Source organism: Bombus fervidus, chromosome 1 (assembly GCF_041682495.2).
Source record: "Bombus fervidus isolate BK054 chromosome 1, iyBomFerv1, whole genome shotgun sequence".
NCBI classification, from domain to species: Eukaryota; Metazoa; Arthropoda; class Insecta; order Hymenoptera; family Apidae; genus Bombus; species Bombus fervidus.
In genome coordinates this window covers 3,704,313-3,728,489 of record NC_091517.1, presented here as the reverse complement: position 1 = coordinate 3,728,489, position 24,177 = coordinate 3,704,313, and the positions used below count along the sequence as shown (strand labels likewise).

General features: G+C 35.0%; 1 protein-coding gene across 2 annotated transcripts; it reads right to left on the bottom strand.

The window, feature by feature from the left end:
* Nucleotides 1–8,844: 8,844 nt before the first annotated feature.
* On the bottom strand, nt 8,845–22,586 carry Nt1 (Neurotrophin 1). 2 transcript variants are annotated; one of them, XM_072008014.1, is made up of 10 exons: nt 22,054–22,586; nt 15,535–15,693; nt 14,862–15,008; nt 13,314–13,416; nt 12,636–12,759; nt 11,976–12,137; nt 11,369–11,530; nt 10,597–10,910; nt 10,217–10,493; nt 8,845–9,898 (listed from the first exon to the last, which is right to left on the bottom strand). In XM_072008014.1, exons 1-10 carry the CDS (start codon nt 22,087–22,089, stop codon nt 9,679–9,681), a joined length of 1,704 nt encoding a protein of 567 aa, XP_071864115.1. In that variant the 5' UTR covers nt 22,090–22,586; the 3' UTR covers nt 8,845–9,678. The 2 variants fall into 2 exon arrangements, with proteins under 2 accessions (XP_071864115.1, XP_071864068.1); XM_072007967.1 differs by having other exon boundaries at nt 8,847–9,898; nt 11,369–11,533; nt 22,054–22,584.
* Between the last annotated feature and the right edge of the window lie 1,591 nt (nt 22,587–24,177).

Genomic DNA, 24,177 nt, shown 5'->3' with positions numbered 1-24,177 from the left:
GTCGATTGTTTGTCCAGAGGTAGCTTAATATTTCTCGAATTATATCTGCTGCTGTACCTCATTATTGGTCGATACTCGCTGCTACTTTCCATGTTATCTGAAGTTCTATCTTCTGAAGAATCACTGTCTATTCGACCCCAAAATCGGTATCTTCCACGTGGGTAAGTATTCGTTCGATATTTCGTAGCAGAAGCTTCCTCTGCTTCTTCCTCTTCATCATCGAATTTTCTTAGCAAGCCTTTACGCTTCTCTGCCTCTCTTTTTCTATCTTCTCGTGCTAATCGTTCTCTTCTTTCCCATGGATATTCGTATTCGTAATTCATTTTATCGCGATATCGACTGCGTCTTCGTTTCCGTCGATCTTCTTTGTCTTTATACCACGGGAAAACATATTCTTCTTTCTCTTCGTTGCTTTCTTGCGTTTCTTCAGAGTTTCCCTTTGGATGAAATCTTTTGTAATTGAAAAATGGAGGATGGTAGAAGGCTGGTTTGTTTATACGTGGTCCAAGCTGCGAATATTTTTCATCTTCATAGTTCTCTGCTGGAGAGGATGGCCTGGAAGTATATGAGAAATACGTTCGATCTTCCTCTGATTCGCTTTCTTTCGATGCGACGCTGCTTTCTTCGGAAGATTCTGTGCTTGACTGAACTTTCGTCTCTGTCTGTGCTTTCTCCGAAGATTCTTCATTGGAAAAATATGATTGATGAAACGGTTTCGAAGTATCTTCATCCTTTTCCTTTTCATGTTCGTCTCCCTTCTGTGTTTCATTGAAATTCGTAGAGTCTGAGGTTTTGTTGTGCCCATTAGAACTATTGGTAGTATTCAATGAAAATGATCTCTGAAAGTCTTCGTTAGCTAATTCTGCATATTTTGGAGGATCAGTATCCAGGAAGCTTTTCAAGTTAAAGAATTCAGTAGAAGTCGACAATTGTGGTTTCTGTGTGGTTATTACTTCACCTTCGTTCACACTTTCGTAAACTGCATAACCACTTCCTGTTTTATTTGCATCTTCTTCATTTGACTGGTTAATTAGATCATGTTTAAAGTTATTAAAATTTTCAGATTTATTCTGGTAATCGTTTTTGGTATTATTGCTCGTATATTCCACTTCGCGGTTTTCTTTCATAATTTCTTGACTGTCGAGTTCAATGACTTTATCCGTGGTCGTCACAGTTTCTGTCCAATTAATTTTATTAGTCAAGTCCAACGAAGAACTCTCTGTAGTGGTTAATGTTAGGTTTGAAGGGTTCTTTCTTCTAATATAATTATACCTTGGCTCGCTTCGTCTCTTGTCTTCTTCCACCATAGTTTTATTCACAAATTTGCCAACATTCCGAAGATCACCTTTTGGTTTCGAGTACCTTATCCTGTCTTTAATCGTGTACACAACTTTTTGAGATTCTTCCCCTATGTGATCTTCTTTATTATTCGAAGAATTAATCGTTACACTTTTCGGAATTTTCGATTTTCTCTTTGTATCGATTGTTTTTGGAAGTTTGGTGGAAGTCATTGAATCTTCTTGAGTAGAAGAATCTTTGTCGTTCTCAATCGTTGAATTTTCCAAGTTTCTTAGTTGATGATCACTTTCCTTCCATTTCAAGAACCTATTTCCTATTTTGTCTTCTTTCTTTTCCGCCGACTGGGAGCCCAATTCAATGGAAGCAACTAATAATTTTTTTTCACTACTAGAATTCAAGTCATCCTTCAGATCCCGCTTATAAATTCGGACTTTTCGACGACGTTTCACGGTTCTAATCCCAATTGCAGGTTTCTGCACCGGCTGAACCCTTAATCGACTTTTCTGTGGAACTATAATTCTCTTGTACACACCTTGTCTATACCTATTCTGATATGTAGGCATCGGTCCTTTAATATTAATTCTCATATCACTCGGACGATCCATGATATCTATCGACACACTATTCTTCTCTTTCTCTCTTTTCTTGTAACTCGTCGAATTTGTACTAGAATTCGTTTTAACGTCAACCACCGTATCATCCATTAAAGTAATTTCCTCTGAAGCTGGCATCGTTGTCATCTCACGAACTTGATAAGAATTCGCTAAATTCTTTATGGTACCCATAACGTCCTCATAAACCTGACTCTGATATGGTATGCTATCTGAAAGCTTTATCGAGGATATTTCACTGGCAGATGTGACAGGACGTCTCTCAATTTTCTGTGGTCTTTTAGAATTTTTCGTGTACTTAGTCCGTGAACTTTGAACTCTATAACTCTCAGGTCTCCTTCTTGTTTTTGGCATCGTTCTTGGATAAATTTTATATCGAATTCGTCTTGTTTTCTGAGCTACGACTGGATTAGAAATGTATTTTCGAAGTTGTCGATAATTCTCTGGTCTCCTAGAAGATTTCTGTATCACGTAATCATCCTCTTCTCTAGGGAACATCATGATTCTCGAGACGAACTGCTTGCCATTTATTTCAGCTGGAGGAACTGGATCTTCCACTTGTTTCTCTAGAAACAAGGGATTATCGAATGGATCTTCGTCAAAGTATTTAGCCTTGAAACAGTCAAGCTTGTCTCCTAATCCTTTAAGACGAGGAAGATTTCCCTTCGGATCTTTATTTCCTACTGGTTCTTCTTTCTCTGGTAATACCTTTAAATTAGGCTCCACCTCGTCACATTGCATATAAGCGTCCCTCGAATTGTAAAAGTCCATGGCTCCGTATGTTTTCGTAGGTAATCTCTTAGGATCTACCGCATATTTTAAAGCAGATGGAGTTGGCATTTTTTCGTTATTGTAGAAAGGATATTTTTCTGTATTTATGGTAGCTTCTGTGGTAGCAATACTTTCATCAGCATGATCTTCCTCGGTTAGTTCTTCCACGTAATCGAACTCTGGAACTTCAACATCAACGTCAATCTGTTCTTTACTTTCATCATCTTTCCCTTTGTTAATTTTTGTATCGTCATCTTCCTTACTTTCATTCGTTTCTTCGTTAAAGCGACTGTATATTTCCTGATTTATGACATCCTCGGTTATCGTTGGTGCCTCGTCTAACAATTTTGCATGCACATTTAACTCGTCCTTTATTTTAGAAACCTCTCCATGAACGTCTTTCTTTTCTCCCACTGAATCAATTACTTTTTCTTCTTCTTTCTGCCCATCAGTCATCTGAAATGTTTTATTTGATAATTCTATACGTTGCTTTAATTCTTTCGTCATGTTAGAGTCATCCTTTTTAACGTCCTTTCTCTTTCTTACTAAATCAATCACATTTAATTCTCGTTTCTTTCTTCCGGACACTTTAGATGTTTCATCCAATAATTCTTCACGTTCTTTTAATTCATTCCTCGCTTTAAAATCTTTTTTTCCAACGTCTCTCTCCTTCCTGACCAAATAAATCACATTTCCCTCCTCTTTCTTTCCATCGTCATACCTCGGCGCCCTCAAATTGCTTTTAATATACCCATTCCTCCCATTATACCCATTCACAACTATGCTTTCTCTTTCCACGACACGCGACTCTTCTCCCCAATCATTCCCACAATGTCTCGATTTCTTCTCCTCAAACTGTTTCGCCTGCGACGTATCCAGAACGGGCCCCACTTCCAGGCCGCGTGTCACTTTCTGCGAGCAATTTCTCTCGATCGATGGATTTTTCGCTGCTCGTTCTATTTCACCCCGATTCGACGTGCCATTGTTTACCATCGAGCCTTTCACGATATCGCTTTCGTCATCAACTCCGACAAATCTTCTTTTACGCCTTTTTGCACGAATTCCATGAACCCCGTCGAGATTCGACGACTGACGAAACGGTCTCAGAACGTTTCTGCCCTGCTTCGACCCGTTTCCGCCACGATTTACGTAATCCATCGGTTCATTGTGCCAGATTAAATCCTTCTGCGGCGGCGGAGAGCCTCGAATCAAATCAGACGCTGGCTTCGTGTTTCTCTTGCGATTTAGAGGATGTCGTTGCACCTGTGGTAAATCGAAATAAATCCGATACATTCTAGGATTTGTGTATACCTGACGACGTTGTTGAGAAACCGGAATCGAGCTCCAGTCAGACAGCGTGGCGTCGATCTCCGGTTTACTTCGCGGAACAACATTGTAATAATAATAATCTGGTGTTTTTTGAGGAAGAGGGGGCCTCAGTATTGTTAAGTCTTCTAAATTAGTTTCAGCGTTAGACAGAAAAAGATTGTTAGGTTGTAAGCTGTTTGGATGTTGAGGATTTCGATACAGACTGTTTGGATGCTGATGTTGAACATTTTTCAGGCTTTTTTCGTTCTTCACGTGCATCAAAACTTTCATGTAATTTTCATTCATTGGGACAGGTTTCTTCGTAGTCGTCATATCGGTCAGTGGCTTGTTTATGATACTCGATGTCGATGATTCCTGATTTGAAGATTGAATGTTAAGATTCGAGGGTTTTTGAGGTTCTTTTGGTTTGTTTCTAATTGTAATTTTGTAACGTGGTTTGCGATTGTTGACCGAACTTAACGTTGGATTGAAAAGGGAACTGTCAAAGTTTTGGTTAAATTCTTCGTTACTGTTTAAAATCTTCTGGGAATTCAAAAATGAAATTTCTTGATCATTCATAAGTATCTTATCACCATGAGTGAATGAAAAGGAAGGTGATTCCATTTTTAATTGTTCATTGGAATTAATCGATTGCCACAGTTCGTCCATACTTTCGCTATTCACAGGTAGCAATTCACTACTCTGCCCATTATTTTTTAAATATACCGAATCCATAGAACTATGGCCAGATTTTATTTCCTGTACACCTAAGATCTCAGGCTCCATGGTTGGAAACATCGTCGTAGTTTCTTCGTAAACAGAATAAGGTACAAAATTATTCAAATTTTTAATATAGGAAGATTGTTCGAGATTCTGATTCAAAGTCGTTGACTCCGATATCAATGGAAATTCCGTAGTTGTCGATTGATCCTGCCTCGTTTTAAAATAATCCCAGAAAAGTTGACCATAGCTAACAGTCGTTGGATTCTCCTCAGTGCGTGTAAAATCAATTATATCAACGTTAGGCGAAGATTTACCATCGATTTTGTATTTATGTAACTCTGATTTCTCCAAATTTTCTGTGACACTCGTAGTATCCGTTGTACGATCCGTAGAAATTATATTCTCATTCATCGACGCTGCAGTAGAGTTCTCAACATTTTCAGACGATGACAATTTTCTTCGCTTTTTATCCGTCTTCTTTCTTCTTTCCTTCATTCTGTCATAATTATCACGTTTCCTCGATTCAGCTGAGATTTCCATATCAGTGGTTGTCTCAACTTTCTCCAGTTTACTTATCTCAATTCCTTTCTCCATTTCTTCAGCTTCTCTTTCCAAATCCTCTTGCAGCTTCTCTATTCCCTTCTCAGCGACTAATTTTGGATTCACTAAAACGTTATCAACGATTTTGCTCGTTGCACTCGTTTTAGGAGGATCACTGTCATCTTCTTCAAACTCCTTGAACTCCTCAGGTTTAATCTTCTTATAGTTTTTATCCTTTGTCTCGTTCTCTTCTTTCTCGTGATAATCATCGTCTCCAGATTTTTTCTTAAGATCCAAATGATCGTGCAGCTTCCTGGCGTAACCTTCGTGAAAATCAGCGTCTCTAATATGCCCAGCATGATCATACGCAGAATCTTCATAGCCTTCTTCCGTATAAACCGTGTTCACTTTCGTATTCTTCACCACTGCTCTTAATCTTGATGCGTTTTCCTTTTCTTCTTCAGAATCCGCGTTCTCTATAGCTTTCTTTCGAGGCAGCTTCCTCAAAGTATGAGTTTTTCTCACTTGGGCGTATAGCTTCGTTGGTACAAATTCTAAATGAACCTTTTTATCCTTTGGTGGCTTGGCCCATTCACCTGGAGCAGTGTATTTCGGTTTTGTTGGAACGTTTCTCGGTTCTTCGTGCTCTGAATAGGGAATCGCGTGATCAGCTGGTCCATCAGGCTCTTCTTCTTCGAAAGAAGAATCATCTATAGAAGATTCATTGTCCGTTGGATTCTGGACTCTGTTGTATACACTGGTATCAGACGATTCTTGATCTGATTCTTTCTGATTTTCTTCTTGAGAAACAGTGGTTGAGATTTTTTCAGTTGTTGATGATTCTGCGAAGAAGAATTCTTCTTTGGAGATGTTGGATTGTGGCTGGATGTCATTTGTAGGAGATCCTTTGATAAATTTTCCTGAACCATATGAAGTATCCGACACTGATTTCCCTTGAGACCCGAAAACCGACACCAGTAATAACATTAACAACACTTGATTCATTGCGCTATTGTGAGCTTGCCATTGCACTTGAGCAAAGATAAATCAGTCAATTCGCGTAATCCTTGTCTATCCACAATACCATATCAAATGGAACATGGAATTGTTGGTTGAGAAGTTTAACATCACTTTGTTTCAGTCAGACAACTATTTCAGTCAGTATCACTTTATTGCAGTCAGAAAAATTTGAATAATATCCGCGTGACACGATAAATGAAACGAACTATCTTGTAACACGGTAGGTTTACAAGTTTCCAAAGGAAAAAATAATCGAAACGCGCATTTTGTGTACGAATGGCTCTTACGAATTTTTACAAAGCACGCAACAACGCAAGGCTCACTATTATCATAAAAAATTTCAACGTGGACAAATGAGGATTATTCGATTGATTGCACGAATAAATTACGATCCAAAGATACGCGAACGAATGACATTAAATTCGATTTGTAAACGCGCAAATAAATTGAAATTTATTTAATTCAAAGATGCGCGAATAAATTGTGATTGCCACCAAAAGTTTTATAGTTATTCGGCTGGAAGGTGCACGAACAAGTTATGATCGATACGATTCGTATTGGCGCGAAACCAATAGGTTTCCAATCATTTTCGATTGAAAGCTTGCATCGAACTGCACGCGGCACGGTCCGCGTGGCCTAATTTATATTTTCCAGTGGATCGGAAAGGCAGCAGTAGGGTCTGAAGTGTCGTTGTTCACGGGACCGTGCAGTGCCGAACACAGAACGGTTCTGTCACTCTCGATTGAGCCCCTCGGTGGATCGTTTCATTGGAAAGGGAATAAAGAAATCCGTGATCAGCCTAGCTGGCGCACGATGCATTAATTGCATCAACGCTTTTTACTGAACCACTTTCTGCGGATTCGCTAATTTGTTCTAAATTCTTGCTCCTTCTACTTCGATCACACGACACGCTTTATTTCACTTTTTCAGAGACTTTCGAAGCTGAGATCAAACTGCAAAGAACGTGAAAAATGATGAAAATTAGTTAGAAATTCCTTTCTGAGAATTCTATTTCTTTGAAATTTCTTCTTTTAAATTGTATAACTATATATATAATGCATGCAATATTGCATAATGCAAATATATATATAATTAGAGATTTCTTCCTAAGAGTTCTATTTGTTTGACATTTCTTTACAAATTATTGTATAACTATATATATAATAAATTGCATTCAGATGTTTCATTTCTTCGTGTTAGAAGATCGCCGTGTTAAAGACATATTTCCCGTTACTCCTCAGTTTCAATATAATAACTGCAATCTTAAAACGGTACATGAGAAAACGTAATTATCCATCACGCAATAGTATTCGTTTAATGGGACAGCCTCATTTGCTACTTGTTTAATTGATACTCTATGTAATAATCTTTTAATTCAGTGATTGATATCCGTAGAACCGTTGAATAAATTGTTCCCAGCGATTATTACGCGAAATCTTGAACTCCATGGAACGTCGACGTTGATGTATTTATTAATCTTTGGAGGCTACAGATCATTCTTCGAGATACAAATTCCAAGGATTTCATTCTGAAATTTATAGAATTACATTAGTAATTGAGGGGCTCATGTAGAGAACAATGTTAAATTTTCCAATTTTTTTTAGATAAGAATGCATTCTATCAGTCAGACGCTAAATTCACAGCAACACGATGTATATCTTGACATATGTTTGGCTTTCTCCGTGGAAGACAAAGATTGACAAGGGTTTTGTAATCTTGCTACGACCATCAAATTTTAATATCCCAATCTTGTTCTCATTGTAGCAAACAAACAGAATTTGTAACGTTTTAAGATATTCTGTAACGTTACAAAAATACAATTAAATTTTTCTTATGAAAATTATATGAAATATGAAAATTTCAATTTGTTTATTTTGTTTCGCTCCTTTAATAATAAAGATTGAAGATGATTCGGTGGAACCTACGAGCCATGGGAAAGGAGTAGATCTTCGATTCTAGCTTCGGTTTCTAGAATTAGCGGCTCTCGATAATGTTTCATCCGGAGGCAGCGATGCGAAGAAAACTGTGGCTCGGGCGACACGCTTCGCAACTCGACGCGGAAAGGCTCAGTGTAATTGCCTCGCCAGAAACTTGGCAAGCGAAACAAACGATTTACACACGAGTGAGCTAAGCAAAACGCTCGGTGCTCTTGACTGTGGATAGTCAGCCGCAGCTTAAGCTTAACGTTGTCATAATGGATAAGTCGACAGGAAGTTTGGATAATAGAATGGTTTCGTATTCCTTATGTGTCGTGAAAGATCCATGAAATATAATAGAAATGGAGGTTTCATATCTCTGATTATTATGTTACATATTTTTAATGTATTTTAACTTGAACATTGTTAAATATTATTGCAACAGATTACTTAATTTAATCTCAGAATTTTTATTCAAGAGTTCATTAATAAAATATTATCAAATATAACAGAAATTGTGTCTATATCATGTTGTTTATATATTTTATTATATTTATATAGCGTGTTAAAAAATATTCCTACAGTTTGGCGTAAATTTGATGAATTTAAAAATACAATATTCATATTTCTTTCTAATTCCAAATGCTTATGTATCATACTGTGTTGATGAATATGCCAGTTTAATGGTTCACGATTATGAAGTAATAACGATTTGATTGACAAGTAGCTATTTAGTAAGACGATTGAAGAGTTGAGAAATGTGAAATAAGAAATGGAACTATTTAGAAACAGTGTGCAATCTTTGTTAGTAGAGAATGTGCAATATTAAGAACAAGAAACTATCATCGAGTCGCTTTTGCATTATTTATTTAATAATTCGCGAAACACATATATCTAATTAGCGATATTTTATAATAGACATTATATTAGCGATGATTTATAAATAATACACGTACAGAATAATAAATATATAAAAGTTCGCGCGACGCTGCTTAATTGCAACGTATTTGCAATTGCACCTGCCCAACTGTATGATTGTAATACTCCTATAGGCGTTAAACATTTGCTATCGTTATACTAATCGTAAGTATTGCGTCAGTAGCCTCCCTTCAATTTATTTTTCTATATATGATCATAAAATATAAACCCAAAGGATGAATCACATTTTACAATTGTATTCGACATTTTTATTTCTTAAATGTCATATTTTTGTCATGATGAATCATTGCTTCACGTAACGGATCATAAAAACGATTTATCGATCGAAATTGGAGGACACCAACGAATACGAGCGAGTACAGAAAATAAACTATGAAACTAACAATAAGTCGAATTGTAGTATCTACTTTCGACGTATATATTTATTATATATATAATACTTTTGTTTTTGCAAGGTTGATTAACGTTAAAACACGATGAACATCCGACAATTTTAATTTCTTACAAAAGAAAGAAACGATCAGGTACTCCGAAAGGAAGCAAAATTACGCTCAAGATGCAATCAAAGGTTTCCACGAATTGGAATCATTTTGGTTCGATGTGGATGAATCTTCAGACGATTGTAACATCATTGCCTCTGGTCTGAAAAAGTCGATAATCGGGTGGTAATTATAATTGATTCGCCTCTGCGGTTCTTGGTACTCGTCGTCGAAACCACCATTTTGTAGCCTTGACGTTGCGTCCATTTGCAAATCGTATGGTTGACTGTATCTGTGCAATTCGAAATTTGTTTAATTCAACATACAAACATCTATAGGTTTTATATCCTTAAATTTAAATAAAAAGTTCATTTAAATTTAATTCAAGATTTTTCATATTTAATGCAATACTTAAAATTTATATTTTTATTACTTCCAAGTAGTAAAAAATTGCAAAATTCGGATTTTTACATTTTAAATAATTCAAAATTCTAGATTAAAAAATTTAAACTTCGAATGATTCAAATTTAATTCCAAATTTCAGATTTTTTTATTGAAAAGGTAAGATTCCTGATTTTATGTCATGATACGTAAGTTCATTGATGATTACCTATTTAAAATCGTACTGTTCACAGTTTCGGTTTGTTCCTCAACATGAGACGTAGATTCTCTTCTATATGGTGGTCTATTGGGTCTACTTGGTCTAGAACCTTTCAATAATGGTCCAGTATATCCTGGTGCTCTAGTATTCGGTGCGTGTTGCTGAGGCAATTTATCGAATGGCCTTGAACTTGTAGACGAAGGTTTCTTTGGTCTTGTTCTTACAGGTAGAATAAACGGTGATCTACTAGGGGTAGTTTCTACTGTAGGCTTTTTATTGCTTGAACCTGCAAGGGTTTAGAAATTTGTTCCCCAATTTAACCTGGTTTTATCTTTCAAATTCTTTCATGATAAATAAAAAAATTTTATATCTTTGATCAATTTACATACCAAGAGATGAATCGAAAGGGAATTTGTTTAAATAATTTAATTTCGGAGACTCTTCAAAGTCATCTTTTTGATCGCTGGTGGCGAAGTCAGATCCAGGAAACGATTCTTTAATTCTGAGTGATGGGTCCTTTTGATGAGGTGGAAAAATATCAGCGTAACCGTGCACGTGGCAACTACAGCAAGATGGAACTTTGAAAATATCCATGTGAAGACCCAATTTATTATCCCAGGTTAAAAGTCTATGGTAATTGTACACTTGCATGCAAGAAGATCGATAGTTCTCTGATATGAAAGAGCAGCTCGACTGCGGGTTTCTGAAAGCGAAATTTAACGTCAGAGTGTTCAATGGTAAGAAATTTCGAATAATTTTTTCCTGAAAATTTTCTTCTATGGTATTTCAATTTGTCTTGTTAACGTGGTAAATTATCATTTTCCTATTTTCAAGAAATATTCAGCTTCAATACCACAAAGAAGATATTTTGCTCACTGATTTGTAACAAAGTATCGAATTTCGATTTCTATCGCGAGAGAAGATCTTCCGATAAATTTTACTGGGAAAGTGTTAACCGAATCAGTTGCATTCAACTACAAAAATAAATCATTGGAACGAACGGCCGAGGTAAACGGAATTGCCTTTTAAACCGAGCAGGAAATCTCAGCTTTAACCGTGGCTAAAAGACAATCTTGAGTGTAAAGTAAAAGGAACGTTCTGGTAGATTGCTGATTTTATGTAACGCTTGATGCGAATTAATTGCGATTGTCTTTTACTTACGAGCATTTCTCCAATCGTAGAGTTTGCGTGTGTTCGCCGGTATTTATTACGTATTTCCAAATACCGGAAGCGGCTCTAGCTAGTTGTGGTCGTGCATATTTGATGACGGATGGACACGTGAAACCTTCTTCGATATTTTCTAATGATGAACTTGCATCGGATCTTCTAAGATAAATTGATGTGACATTTAATAGAATGAATAAGAAAGTAATCTTATAGGAAAAATGATTATGATTTAAAAAAAGAAAACTTCGATAGATATTATGATTCAATGTAAAATGTATAATCCTGTATCATGATACCACGCGTTGCTACAAAGCACCGCTGTTGGCCCCGGTTGCCATTCAACAGGAGCATAATAGAACTAAACCTTTTACTCGGGTCATTTCTTAACCAGTAATTCCTATAATTATAGAATTACGAGTTAACAAAGACAAATTCTAGTGAGATCAATTTTAGTTATACAGTATAATTTATTTTGAATAAAAATTACACAACGAGTAAAAGTTGAGATCCATAAATAAAAGAATTGTTATATTCAAATGACAAATTAATTCGTCTTCCCCAATTAAAAAATTAATAATTATTACAAGTCTATGAGCCTCACCTCCTAATTTCATTACTCTCGTATCGATTCTCATATTTATTTTCCAGGGGCAATGCAATCGGAAGACTTTCGGTAGATTCGTCAAAATCTTGCGACTTGTAATCAGTCAACAATGCAGCGACCATCTCCTTGTTGCTTCTCAAACTCCTCGTAATCGCCTCGCTAAGAAAATTTCATCCTATTAAAATCCACGTAATAATAAACATAATAATAAATTCAATGAGGATTATTCTTCCTCTAATTTAATTCGTAACAACTTTCTCACAATTCAATGAAATCATGCGAACAAATGGAAGAAAGGAAACGAAAGTTTTGACAATTGCTTCCACAACTTCCTTCCCTATCTGGATACCCATAGTTCCTAATTAATAAAACAACTTATGATTATGGTTATGAGAAAACTGAGGTCGAATAAGCATTGCGCAATGAACAATTCGAACGTGGAATCGTAGAAAAGCGAGCGCACTTTCTTTCGGTTAAACGAGCCTGCGAATTGTCTTTACCATCGTGAAACGACGTTTTAATTAACGTTAATCCCTGTTGCTCATCAGAGAAAGTTTAATTTAAATGCGAGACACTGAATTAGTTGCGTAATCGTTGCAACTTGTTGGAGGGAAGAGAGGAAAAAAGAGAAGAAAAATAGTAATACGTGAAACTTACTGTGGGTAATCAGCCACTTCGAGACAAACTGTCTTCGTGAAGAAAGTACATTCTTTTTCTGTTGGATCTCGTTTTACTTCTGTGGGTCGTCTGGGTGGTCTTATTAGCGGTGTTCTCGATAGATCTAGAAAGTAATTATTATAAATCGATTTTGTTATATGATTGATAGACTGAAAATTTCTATGAATTTATGGTAAAATACATAAGATAAGACGTTCATTAAAACTAGATTAAGAATGTTTATGTAAATTCAAATTTTTACGAATAGAAAAGAAATGAAACTATACTAAGAAGTTATATTTTGGATATTTTATATATTTTTGTACATTATGCTTGTTTTTACATCTTCAAATTTCCCATAAATACTCAAAAAATACAGATTTATATTTCTGTGAGCTGAGAAGAAACAGAACCTCAGAGACTTGTTTCTTTCTTAAATATTATAACAAGTACTATGAATATTTTATATACGTATTTTGTGCATTTCTGCATTTTTAAATTCTCAATAAACGCTTGAACATTGTCAAATTATAATATTTAGTAACTGAAATAAAGTAAATTTACATAAACATACGCAGTCTATTACGTAATAAGGAACGTATTAAACAAAAAGTTTCATGCAATATGCTGTTCGAAATTTGTTAAGACGAAATATAGAATAAAAGTATGAAAAATAACCTGCATAGACATTTCTTCGATTTAGAGAAGTTGGTCTTCTTGGAGGAGGTCGATAACCAGGTCGTTTCCGCAGGTTGGGCCTTATAATTCTCAATTCTTGTGGCTGTAATAAAAAGAGAAAAAGAAAACTTATCATAATCAGTGAACTCTGATACAGGCTATTTAAGCTATTTCTTTATCTCCTCAGTAGTAAACGAACATGTATTCTTTTAGAAAATTCTATTTATCGGTCGAGAAATCTTAATTACACATAATTAACAATATATGTTCCTCGAGCATCCGTTAGCCATTTTAGCCTGGTTGCTAATTAGTATTCAGTAAGGAAGGTTTCGCGGTATCCTTTGAGAAATTTACATACATAGCTTTGCCCGAGATCCTCTGGAAATTACGACTGGTAATATAATAAACACACCAATTAGAAACTCGTGAAAGTAATCGCGGAAAAATGTATGTTGTCATCAAAAAGAAAAGCATTTTCTTGGAAATTATCACGTTTCAAGTTTCAACGTTTTAGCCTTTTAATTTAGATTCATACATTTTTAAAGATTTAGAGAAGATTTTTTCAAACATTTATGCATATTGTATAAACCACGATGTTTAAAGAAGGAAAGGATAAAGAATATCATTTTAGAAATCTCTGTATTAACAGACCTGTTTTACACAGATTTTTGCGCGTAATGTTACAAACAGAAAGTCGAAGTCCGAAAATACAATAATTGCACGGAATAGCGGCCGCGTGTGACAAAATTGTACATTTCGATATGATTTACGATAGAAAGGAGTTCCAAGTATGACTTTCTAGGAATTTTTCTTGTAACGAGGTAAATAGCCATCAATCTTTCATTTGAATACGATAATATTGAGCCCAGAACATCGTATTTACTGGAAAATACAAAGCGATTCACAAGTTGCTTCTTTAACGCTCGTCGAATCTTGTACGACCATAAAAGTTATTGAAGCTAAATCGATGCCTGCTATTTGGTATTTACAGGTTATGCAGGATAATTTACTTTCCTATATTAGGTATAGAAACTTGCCGTAATGAATAAATGCATAAAAGTGATCGCCAATAGAAGCAAGCTTTGCGATCATCGCGACGCGACGTCATCCTCGATCGGAACAGGGTCAACTTTACGATACAAAAAGGGTATCGAGGATGAGCTAACAATCTTTTGTAATTCTATTAAGTAGCAGTGTTCTTTCTTGAGTCACTCGCGTTAGTTTCTTCTTAGATGGTTATTTTTTCATATCCCTTATTCTTTTCCCAATTTCGTTCTTTTTTCAACAAACGAAGGGATATTTAATGTTTGATGAAATAAATTTATCATATAGTTAGAACGAAAAATCATGTATATTAAGAATGAAACAAATTTTGAATATTTTCTATAAATCTGAGAAATTTTGTAACGATAGAGAGAAACGTCTGAATACAAAATGATCTAACAAACTTAATGGTGTTAAACGAATAATTTATATAAAATATATTTATACCATCAAAATATTAAATAATTGACGACAGAACAGTATAATACACTTTTCATCGTTTACCTCGGGCAATTCTTCTAACCCTTCCTCATCACCAGTGGGATCATCGGATATGACCTTCGCGATGTCCGCGCTTTTCGGTAGCATGAGTTCCCTGCTGGCATTTTGTCGACTTCCATTACTCAATAGCGCACGAACTTTTTCCAATTGCTGTTGAGAATTGTAATAAATGAGAGAATAATCGTGATTGACCTTTACAAAAAAAATATGCAACTTTCACAAATCAAATTGATCAACTATCCAAATACAGGACTACTTTCCATTTTGAAATTTTTCCAGGTTGATCAATGTGGCTTCTGAATAACTCATGCTTGACACATTCTAATACTGCTTTCCAGTTTCTCTAAAAATTTTGTAAATCAGCAAACCAAGAAAAGGAAGAATGCCTCGAAAAGCAACTATAATACATTTATAAGTTTACATGACAGAAGCAATTTACAGAATGTAATATGTCTTAATAAATTCCAAAGAAGACTATAATTGTCAAAGTATAGTTTTTCCAAATCACGTATGGATGTGCACGTACTGCAAGGTGTGTTTCATGCAGGTCTGTTTTCGTGTTCTCATCAACGCTAATACGTTAACGATATGTTTAGCTCGTTAAATTAACAGCAGTTAACCCGACTAACACGGCGTGTAAGCGTTATTTAAGTAAATAGAAACTTCTTTCACTCACACTCTCTCGTAGTTTATCCGTCCTGTTCTTGAATGCTACGTCGTTGATCTTGATGGACGTGACCGTCGTCTCGTTGTTTTCTTTACGATCGTTGAGATCCACGTCGTCTTTCAAATCCTTCTCAACGCTGACGTCGATCGAGGACAGTAGCACGACTGCCTAGAGAGTGAAACGAACCCCGTGTATTCGCGTAAACTTATTATTACCGCCGAAAATTCTGGGTCAGCGAGATCTCAGCTCAGACACGCTTATTCTTCATTTATTCTCGACGAATCTTCTTCAACTATTAATCATATTTTCACTTTGCAAAATAAAACGTATTTTCTATAAGTCGACCTCGAATTCGCTTTCGTTCGTGCGATATTTAAATGATTAGATGCAGAAAGTTTCCAAAAGGAGAAGAAATAACGTTCTAAAAATTTGTGTAAGCTTTAAAATAAGAAGTTCGAGAAAAGAAAGTGCTTTGAAAGAAAGTTTAAACGTACGAGGAGCTAAATTTAGATTGGAAATATTTTAAAGAAAGATTTAAATCTACTAATTCCTGCTATATTTCTTTTTTAATTCATGGTATTCTAAAATTACATTTTAAAATGTCACGCAGATGTCTGTACAATAAATGTACAGTTTCAATTAGTTTGATTATTGCCATTTACCGACCAATTTACTTCACAGATAGTCACACACATGAATATTAATCGAAATACAAACCACAGTTAGTAGGAATATCCATATTGATAGTCCTAACGAGAATATCGGATACTCATCCAACAGGTAGGCAAAGAAGTCCTGTTAATAATAATTCCTTGATTCGATGTAAAATTCGATATCTTGAGCTAGCTATCGAATCATCAATGACTTATTGTCATCTTCGAATATCTAATTAATTCTTCCTTTTTCGTTCCCACGCAAAATATCAAACTTTATTTAATAAATTCTATATTTTATATAAGAACGATCCTCTTCCTTTATCCAAATAATTATGACTCGTCAGATTCTTTTAAATAGACAAAACAGAAAATCATCGTTCAGGAACACGTACATTGACTTCCATTCTATTTAAATAGATTTAATTCAACGACTTCTACATTGTCCATAAATTCTTCCCTTTATTTCAATAAATTATTTCAAGGAATTGTACACTTTCTACAGAAGCTTCGTTTTACATTATCTAAACAATTATGATTCAATAAATTCTTTTAAACAAAGAAAGCAGACATTCCTCCTTTAAAACCACGTATACATATTTCTATTTTATTTACTATAAATAAATTTAATTCAGCAAATTTCATATTCTCTATAAAATATTCCTCTTCTATAGATCTAATAAATTCTATATTATTCAAATTTGTATTTTCCATGGAAACTTCCTCTTCCTTTAACTAAACAATTATATTTCAATAAATTCTTAGACTATGAAAGTAGACATTGCTTCCTTTCAGGAACATGTATATCGTCTTCCGTTTTTTTCTTTTTTTTTTTTTTGTTTCTCGCTGAGACAGCACAGTTTATCGCTTAGACGATCTTTTATTCGAAACAAATCCTTTCCCTTTCATAATCGTAACAACGATAGGATTTCCCGGCGGACACAATAGCACAATTCTTCTATTATGATTGCGGGAATTGATCGCTAGGGAAACGTTGTACGGGTGAGCTTCTCGTTTCTGTGGGCCTGGATATCACGGAAGAAATCTCCTTTGGCGCGTGGTGGAAGCACGAGCTATAGAGAAACGTTAATTTCGTTTACGTTGCAGCGGAAGTGGCGTTGTAAAGTGACGGCGCGTAACGCGTCGTGAAATCGTCGTGAAAACACGACCGAGCGGATTTAACGACACGGACCACGTGTCGGTCCGGTGAAATTATGTGATTTTTTCTCCGGACGACGCCAGTCTAGGAAATGATAAAAAATGCACATAGATACGACACGCTCGCAATTCGCGGGTGAAAGTCACGTTGTTCCGCATCCATGATTAGTTTCGAGCAAACGCAACTGCCGGTGTGTGCAGCCGCATGCACGGATTTTTCTGCGATTGGGAGATTGAACGAAAGTTTCTATTGAATAGCGTTCACGCGCCATAGTTGGATCGAGTAAAATGTAAATCATGCGATCGATGACGAGCGTAATGGTCAAGATAATGAATTCATTTATTACGTTTACCTGGTTTCTCTGTTTCAATTTAAATGAATGGTTGTGTAACTTTCACCCCGATGCAGGATCTTGAACAGAAGGGTACTTTCTAAAATATGAATTTCTTAATGATATCGAAGCGCCATGATCTTATTCTATATTTCAGTGTTTCTATCTTAGGGTTATCCTAAATTGAGGACAAAATCGATAAGATCTAGCCTAGGATGGATCTACGATTGTTTGAGTGGAGTCGGTATATTTCTGAGAATTTAATAATCTCCCGCTCTTACTTTGAGCCGCCTGAATAACAGGATATATCACTTAAGTGTAACACGTCAATTTTAATGAAATTTACATGAGATAATTCCTAGAAAGATATTTCACACATATTGTCTTTTTCTAAGAACAGTTTCTGAATGCAAACAAAAATGGTTTAGACAAGAGTCCTGAATTTTTAATGGCAAATTTTGCTACATAGACAATTTTTCAAAATATTTAATAATTTGTGTAAAATACATATAATAAATTATTAAGTGTGATTCAATTCTATTATGTTTGTATATATCTGAAACATAATAGAATTGAATCATACTTAATAATTTATTATATTATATTATATATTTATATATATTTATTATATTTTGTGATTCAATTATATTATGTTTGTATATATCTGAAACATAATAGAATTTAATCACACTTAATAATTTATTATATGTATTTTACACAAATTATTAAATATTTTGAAAAATTGTCTATGTAGCAAAATTTGCCATTAAAAATTCACGACTCTTGTCGTATATATATATCTGAAACATAATAATATATATCATAAATATATATCAGATATATAATATATATATATGCATTTTCATCCTTGTTCATACAAATTATTTATTAAACTCATTCCAGTTTATCCTATGTTACTTAACCACTAACTTTAGGCTAATTGTTATTAAACATTACTAATTACAATGTGACTTCACAAAGTAATTGTTAACGACAGCTATACAGTTGATTTCTTTCTTATCAAATTAAGTTAGGTGCTATCGTATCATGGGTGGTCTCGTAGCTGCAGAAAGGTGTAACCGGCTACTTTGTGATCTGTTGAGTTTAGCACAGCCAAAGGCGACATTCTGTCAGACGTCTTAACGATATCCTTGATGTGTATCTCAGTTTCCACTAACGCCATCCTTATCAATTACAACACTGTTATCGCATTGTTATCGTTTCAGTAAATTATTATTCCCATTGTTCCATCCCTATGGGACGTTTCTCGAGTTCCTATAGTTCTAACACGGATCACAATGTGTTCGAGATTTCTTGACATAGAAAGATAAGAGAAATGCGAATACGAAGTGTTTGTGTTAATGTTGCCATTGCAGGAAATGGTCGATGTAACAACACGTGTGGAGACTCGACAGTATTATGCCACATGAAATAACCATAAACGTGGAAATTCCAACATATCCTCTGCTGTTTGCAATGAGCGCTGACCTAGTAACCATGATGCTCAGCAGAAGGAAGAGCTACGATTTCACTGAGTGATCCTTTTTTCTTTTCATATCGCTAGTGTTCATCAATTCTTAGCCAATAACGTACGATTTTTCAGGATATTTTGTAACATTGTTGTACGATTATTTGTTTGAAACACGTGTAACGCTTCCTGGTGTTTTGTTACTCGATTAGTATCGATTTCTGGCGATCTTTCTTTTTACTTCTTCGTAGTCTTCCGAATGGAAGACTAAATATCGTGTGTGTATGTATATTATATATACGTAATTGTATATAAATAAAATATGTACATGGATTCGTCATTTTGTTGTATAGAATATCATTTCTGTAATATTATATCGTATTAGGTTGAGTAATTAATTCATTTGCATTTTCTCAAAACATCGAGTGTCGACGTTCATGTACGTCGAGTGTAATTACTTTGATATAAAATCTATTCTTTTTAAAAATGTAAATTTTCATAAAAATCCACAATCGGCGCTTGTTAATTCCGTTTGCCTGTAATTAGCTGAGAAATCAACAACTTTCGAATACCATATTATATTATAATGAGTCACAAATTTTGAAGGAGCCTCATTTAAATGCTTGAAACGTTAATACCTCTCGTGTGAATGGAAAAAAAAAATACAACAATACGACAGGCCTTCCGCCAATACATGTAGCAGCTTCTTTTTATAACATTTCCTTCGTACATAATGTTTTTTCTTTCTCGTTACGAATATCGACGTGGTTAAATTCCTCGAGTTACAAAACTTTCATGAAACATTTCATAAGGTAAAACATTTCACCTTAGATTATTATCGAGAACTTTCACCGTGCTTATCGTTCTAAGAAGATATACACTTGTTGCAAATTATAAGCCGGTACGCTGATCTCATCGATTTATTCCGACATATCAAATCAAAAGATCTGTTCAGTGAAATTTAATACGTAATTATAACTATGGTTCAAAGGAATTACTTGTAATTTTGAAGATAGAGGATCTTTCACAAATCAGGTAATACCGTAATCACATCGTTGGTTTGTTCAAATAACGATATATTTAAGAAAATCTTTGATCTCACAATACCTGCAAAAATTAACTTCGATAGTGAATTATTGGATTACAACATAAATGGTTCTATTTTTATCTTTATTTGTATATATATTACAATCTAACATTTTCAAGAATAGTGTCAGTATTTTACTTAATAGAATAATAAAATATTAATAATGAAGTTATACTATTTAATAAAAAGAAGATCGCAATTAAAAAACAGCCTTCCTGTAATAATAAGCTATATATATATATAGCAAATGTTTTATTACAGATCCTTAAAAACTAGAGACCATTAGCTGGATCATAAATGAGCAAAAATTTGTCATTATAAAATGCTCAGGTAATTAGTAACTTTCTTTCTGAGATTGAGTTCTTGAAAAAATTTACTCCTCTCGACTGTCTCAACCTTTTACTGAACAATGATGTACATAATTTGTAAAATACATTTTTAAATACATATTTTAAAAATACTAATATCTATACCATTTACAGCACTACACAATTTACCTTTGCTTTGAAGATCAATAGATCATACGTTAATCTGTTAAATCAAACTTTCAAATAACCATCTCATTCGAGAATTTTACAAAGATCAGTTAAAGGTAACTAACGTGAGTTACAATATACGTAAATTATATCGCATGATAGGTGATTTCGTCAATCAGAAAGAACAGGAACTGATGACGAAGCATGCACAGTGAACTATCTATCGAACAACCTAATTCTCAGGGTCCAACATGGGAGAAACCGAAGGAATAAGCAAACTGATCGATGAAATACGATAAAAGGAACGAACAATTGCCTCTATTGATAAAAAAAAAAAAAAAAAAAAACACGCGAGTAGTTGCACGTTCGGCCAACGATCTCATATTTGCAATCGTCGATAAATCTTTCACTCGCCAGCACGTGAGAGGGAACTCATAGCAATTAAGGGAATCTATTTACTTTTCCTGATTCCGTCAGGTTACCGGATCAAGGCCATGCAAAGGTTGTTCCACTTTACGCGAAGAGAACCACAGGCGCAGAGTGTTAGTCATCATTTCTTCATGAAAACACGGAAACTTCTTTCGAGTTCCTGTCGACGAACTTTGAAATGTTTGGTTAAACATGTTACATATCAGTGATATGACGTTTCATGTTTCGTGTTTCATCGTTAGGAACTAATTAACGGGATACCTTACGGTTTATGTACGTATATAAACGTGATATATATATATATTAATCAAGAACAATTATTTCGAAGATTGCTTTCTGGTAATTACTAATTATCTCTGTAAATATTAATTGTCGATTGATACGAAGATGTTACAATATAGCTTCGTACGTGTCATTTTTATCTTTGTTGAAAAATTTAACGTGTGAATTATATTGTATATGTACGAATTTTCATACCTTTTCTCGAAAATTGAAGACTTCAATGAAAAAGAAAAAATCAGAAACAATCAAGTTACATAAAAAAGAAACTGATGAAATAACTACTTGAAAAATTTGTATAATAATAAATTTGTACAAACTCGATATGTTCGGTTTGATTTCCGATTAACTTAATTACAAGTCAATAACAAGAGGCAACACTTGGTTGCACATGAATGCTTCGGACTAATTTGAACTTTCTTAGACCATTTTTGTAATGTTCGTAACTAAAATATTAGGATCATTTATGAAATCGTGTCCATGAAAGTTACTCGCGATTAAAAAGCCATGGCACATTAGTTAATTCTTGACAAATTGGCGAAAGTAGAATTGCCTGGCATGCTTTCATACATTCAAGACAAGACACGTGTTTAGAATCACTAAAACTACCAAGATTAATAATATAACAAAAATTTCAATTTCTTACCACCGTGATAAAAAATAGTCCACGCGTCATCATCATTCCTTCATATGATCTCTCATCAAGGTCTTCTCACTTCTTTCCAATGCACAGTACCACACTCACTATCACCACCAATTTTTTAATTCTGTTTTTTAATACTAAATACGCTTAAATAAACTATCTTTCAAATACCAAAACGTCTAATATTTAATAGTAATCAATTAAAAAAATGGAACGAATCACTGAACATCGATATCAGCCTCTCCTATCGATTCTCAATCATTCACCCGGCAGTTCTTCAGCAAAAACAACGTGCTCCGGTTCGACGACAATTCCTCAAGCCTAACAAAGTCTCTGAAGCAATTAATCGACGTTGCTTGAAGTTCAATCGCACTTCTCATCGACGTCCACGGAACAACGATGTCTGGAGGCTGCGTGTTCCACCAGGGGACGAAAAATTGTGCGCTCGTGGAAGCGCACCGACCTCTGGTTACAGCCGCCGCGGAACGGGCACGGTCCTCGTCTTCATCAGGTGGAAGGAGAGATGCCAAAGGAGAAGAAGAATCGTGGCCCGATGCCTGGCGGGTCTCACGTGGGGATAATGTAGGAACGAGCGTGCTTCGTCCTGCGTGTTCCCCCTTCGTCGAGCCATGACCGAGAAAACCGGACGGCCGGATAAGCGTGTCGTATTCGAGAGGAGGAAGAAGTCGGCCAGTCGACCTCCTCCTTTGCTCTTCTTCGGCTCAGTCTACAGCTTTACTCATGGGGAGTACCGACAGAGTGGTGGTCGCCCGCGTCACCCTTGATACGACAGCACGTGACGTTTTCACCGCGATTGTTGCTTTTCGTCCTCTTGCTTCCTTACTTTCTTTCGTTGTGTCTTTCTTTCTTTCTTTTCTTTTCTTTTCTTTTCTGTTTTTTGGAAATTTGTTTTATCGTGACTGTGAATAATTTGAAATTTGTATTTTAATTGTGTTGATGAAATTAGGGATTTTTCCTATTTCGGGAACTTGTGTCGTAATGTAATTTGAAACTTCTATTTTAATTATCTTGGTGGAATTAGGTATATTGTCCCTCTCACTTCCATACTTTTTTTTCTTTCTTCCCTTTTCCTTTCCTTTTTCCTCCTTCCTTTCTTGCTTTTTGTTGGTAGCTGTTGTTCGAAGCCCTTTCAAAATTGGGGAATTTCAATAGAGCAACGTTATTAGATGAAATATTAAAAGATTTGTGAAGAAACGATGGTACAGTCGTAGAATTAATACAATTCAGTATATGATTCGAGTTTCCTTGATCCAGTGAAACTTTTACAAACTGAATACCTTGCAAATGAAATATTTATGAACAGATACTTCCCATGAAAAACGACGTAGGAAAATATATTCTCACTAATTTTCGTTACTTTTTCTAGACGATAAAGTGAAATATTTCCAAGCTTCTATGATTAAATTCTCGTGATCGAATGAAAAATGACGCCTGATTCGTCTTTGGAAGTGACGCGCGACGTTTTCTCCGTGATTGCTGTCATTAGCGCGCATGTAACTTTCGATGTAAATCTGAGTTCCATCTCTACCGCGATCTTAACTTTGTCTGTCTTCATGCACGAGTAAATTCGTATGATAAAAGGCGCAATACAAGTGGTTTTATAGAAAGGACATAAATCTTCATTTACTTCTCCTGAATATTTTTCTAACTCTCGTTATACATTAAGAAAGAAAGATGCTTTCATTAAAACGAAATATCATCGTCTAGAACTATGATTCAGGCAACAGATGGTTGATGACGTTTTCTCTTCGAATCCTTCGATAAGGTCCAAGTTGAGAAAAGAGGGCAAGATACAATCTGCATTTTGAAATACTGGGATAGAAGATCGACCTATGTATCGTTTAATGTCACGTTGGGAAAGCTAAACTATTTTAGAAAGTTAAGAGTAATGCCTTAATCAATGTCGATACACTAATTTCGTAAATACAGGACGAATCAACATTCATGTGTATACGAGTATCAATGAATAGAAAATGAAACAACAATTATGAGACTATGTTACTTTCTAATCTTTCATTTATTAACATTAATAAAAAATATATCGTGTGTATAGATACATTGAAACTCATACAAATTAATTTATAATCTCGTTTGAATTGTCAGATC

Bases quoted from the DNA above. Each gene is read 5' to 3' on its own strand.
- Nt1 (XM_072007967.1), bottom strand. From the start codon at position 22,089: ATGATGATGACGCGTGGACTATTTTTTATCACGGTG. The intron at 10,911-11,368 runs GTAAGTAAAAGA...TTTCGCTTTCAG, and splicing joins CTACGATTGGAGAAATGCTC to AAACCCGCAGTCGAGCTGCT. The intron at 9,899-10,216 runs GTAATCATCAAT...CGAATTGCACAG, and splicing joins AACAGTACGATTTTAAATAG to ATACAGTCAACCATACGATT.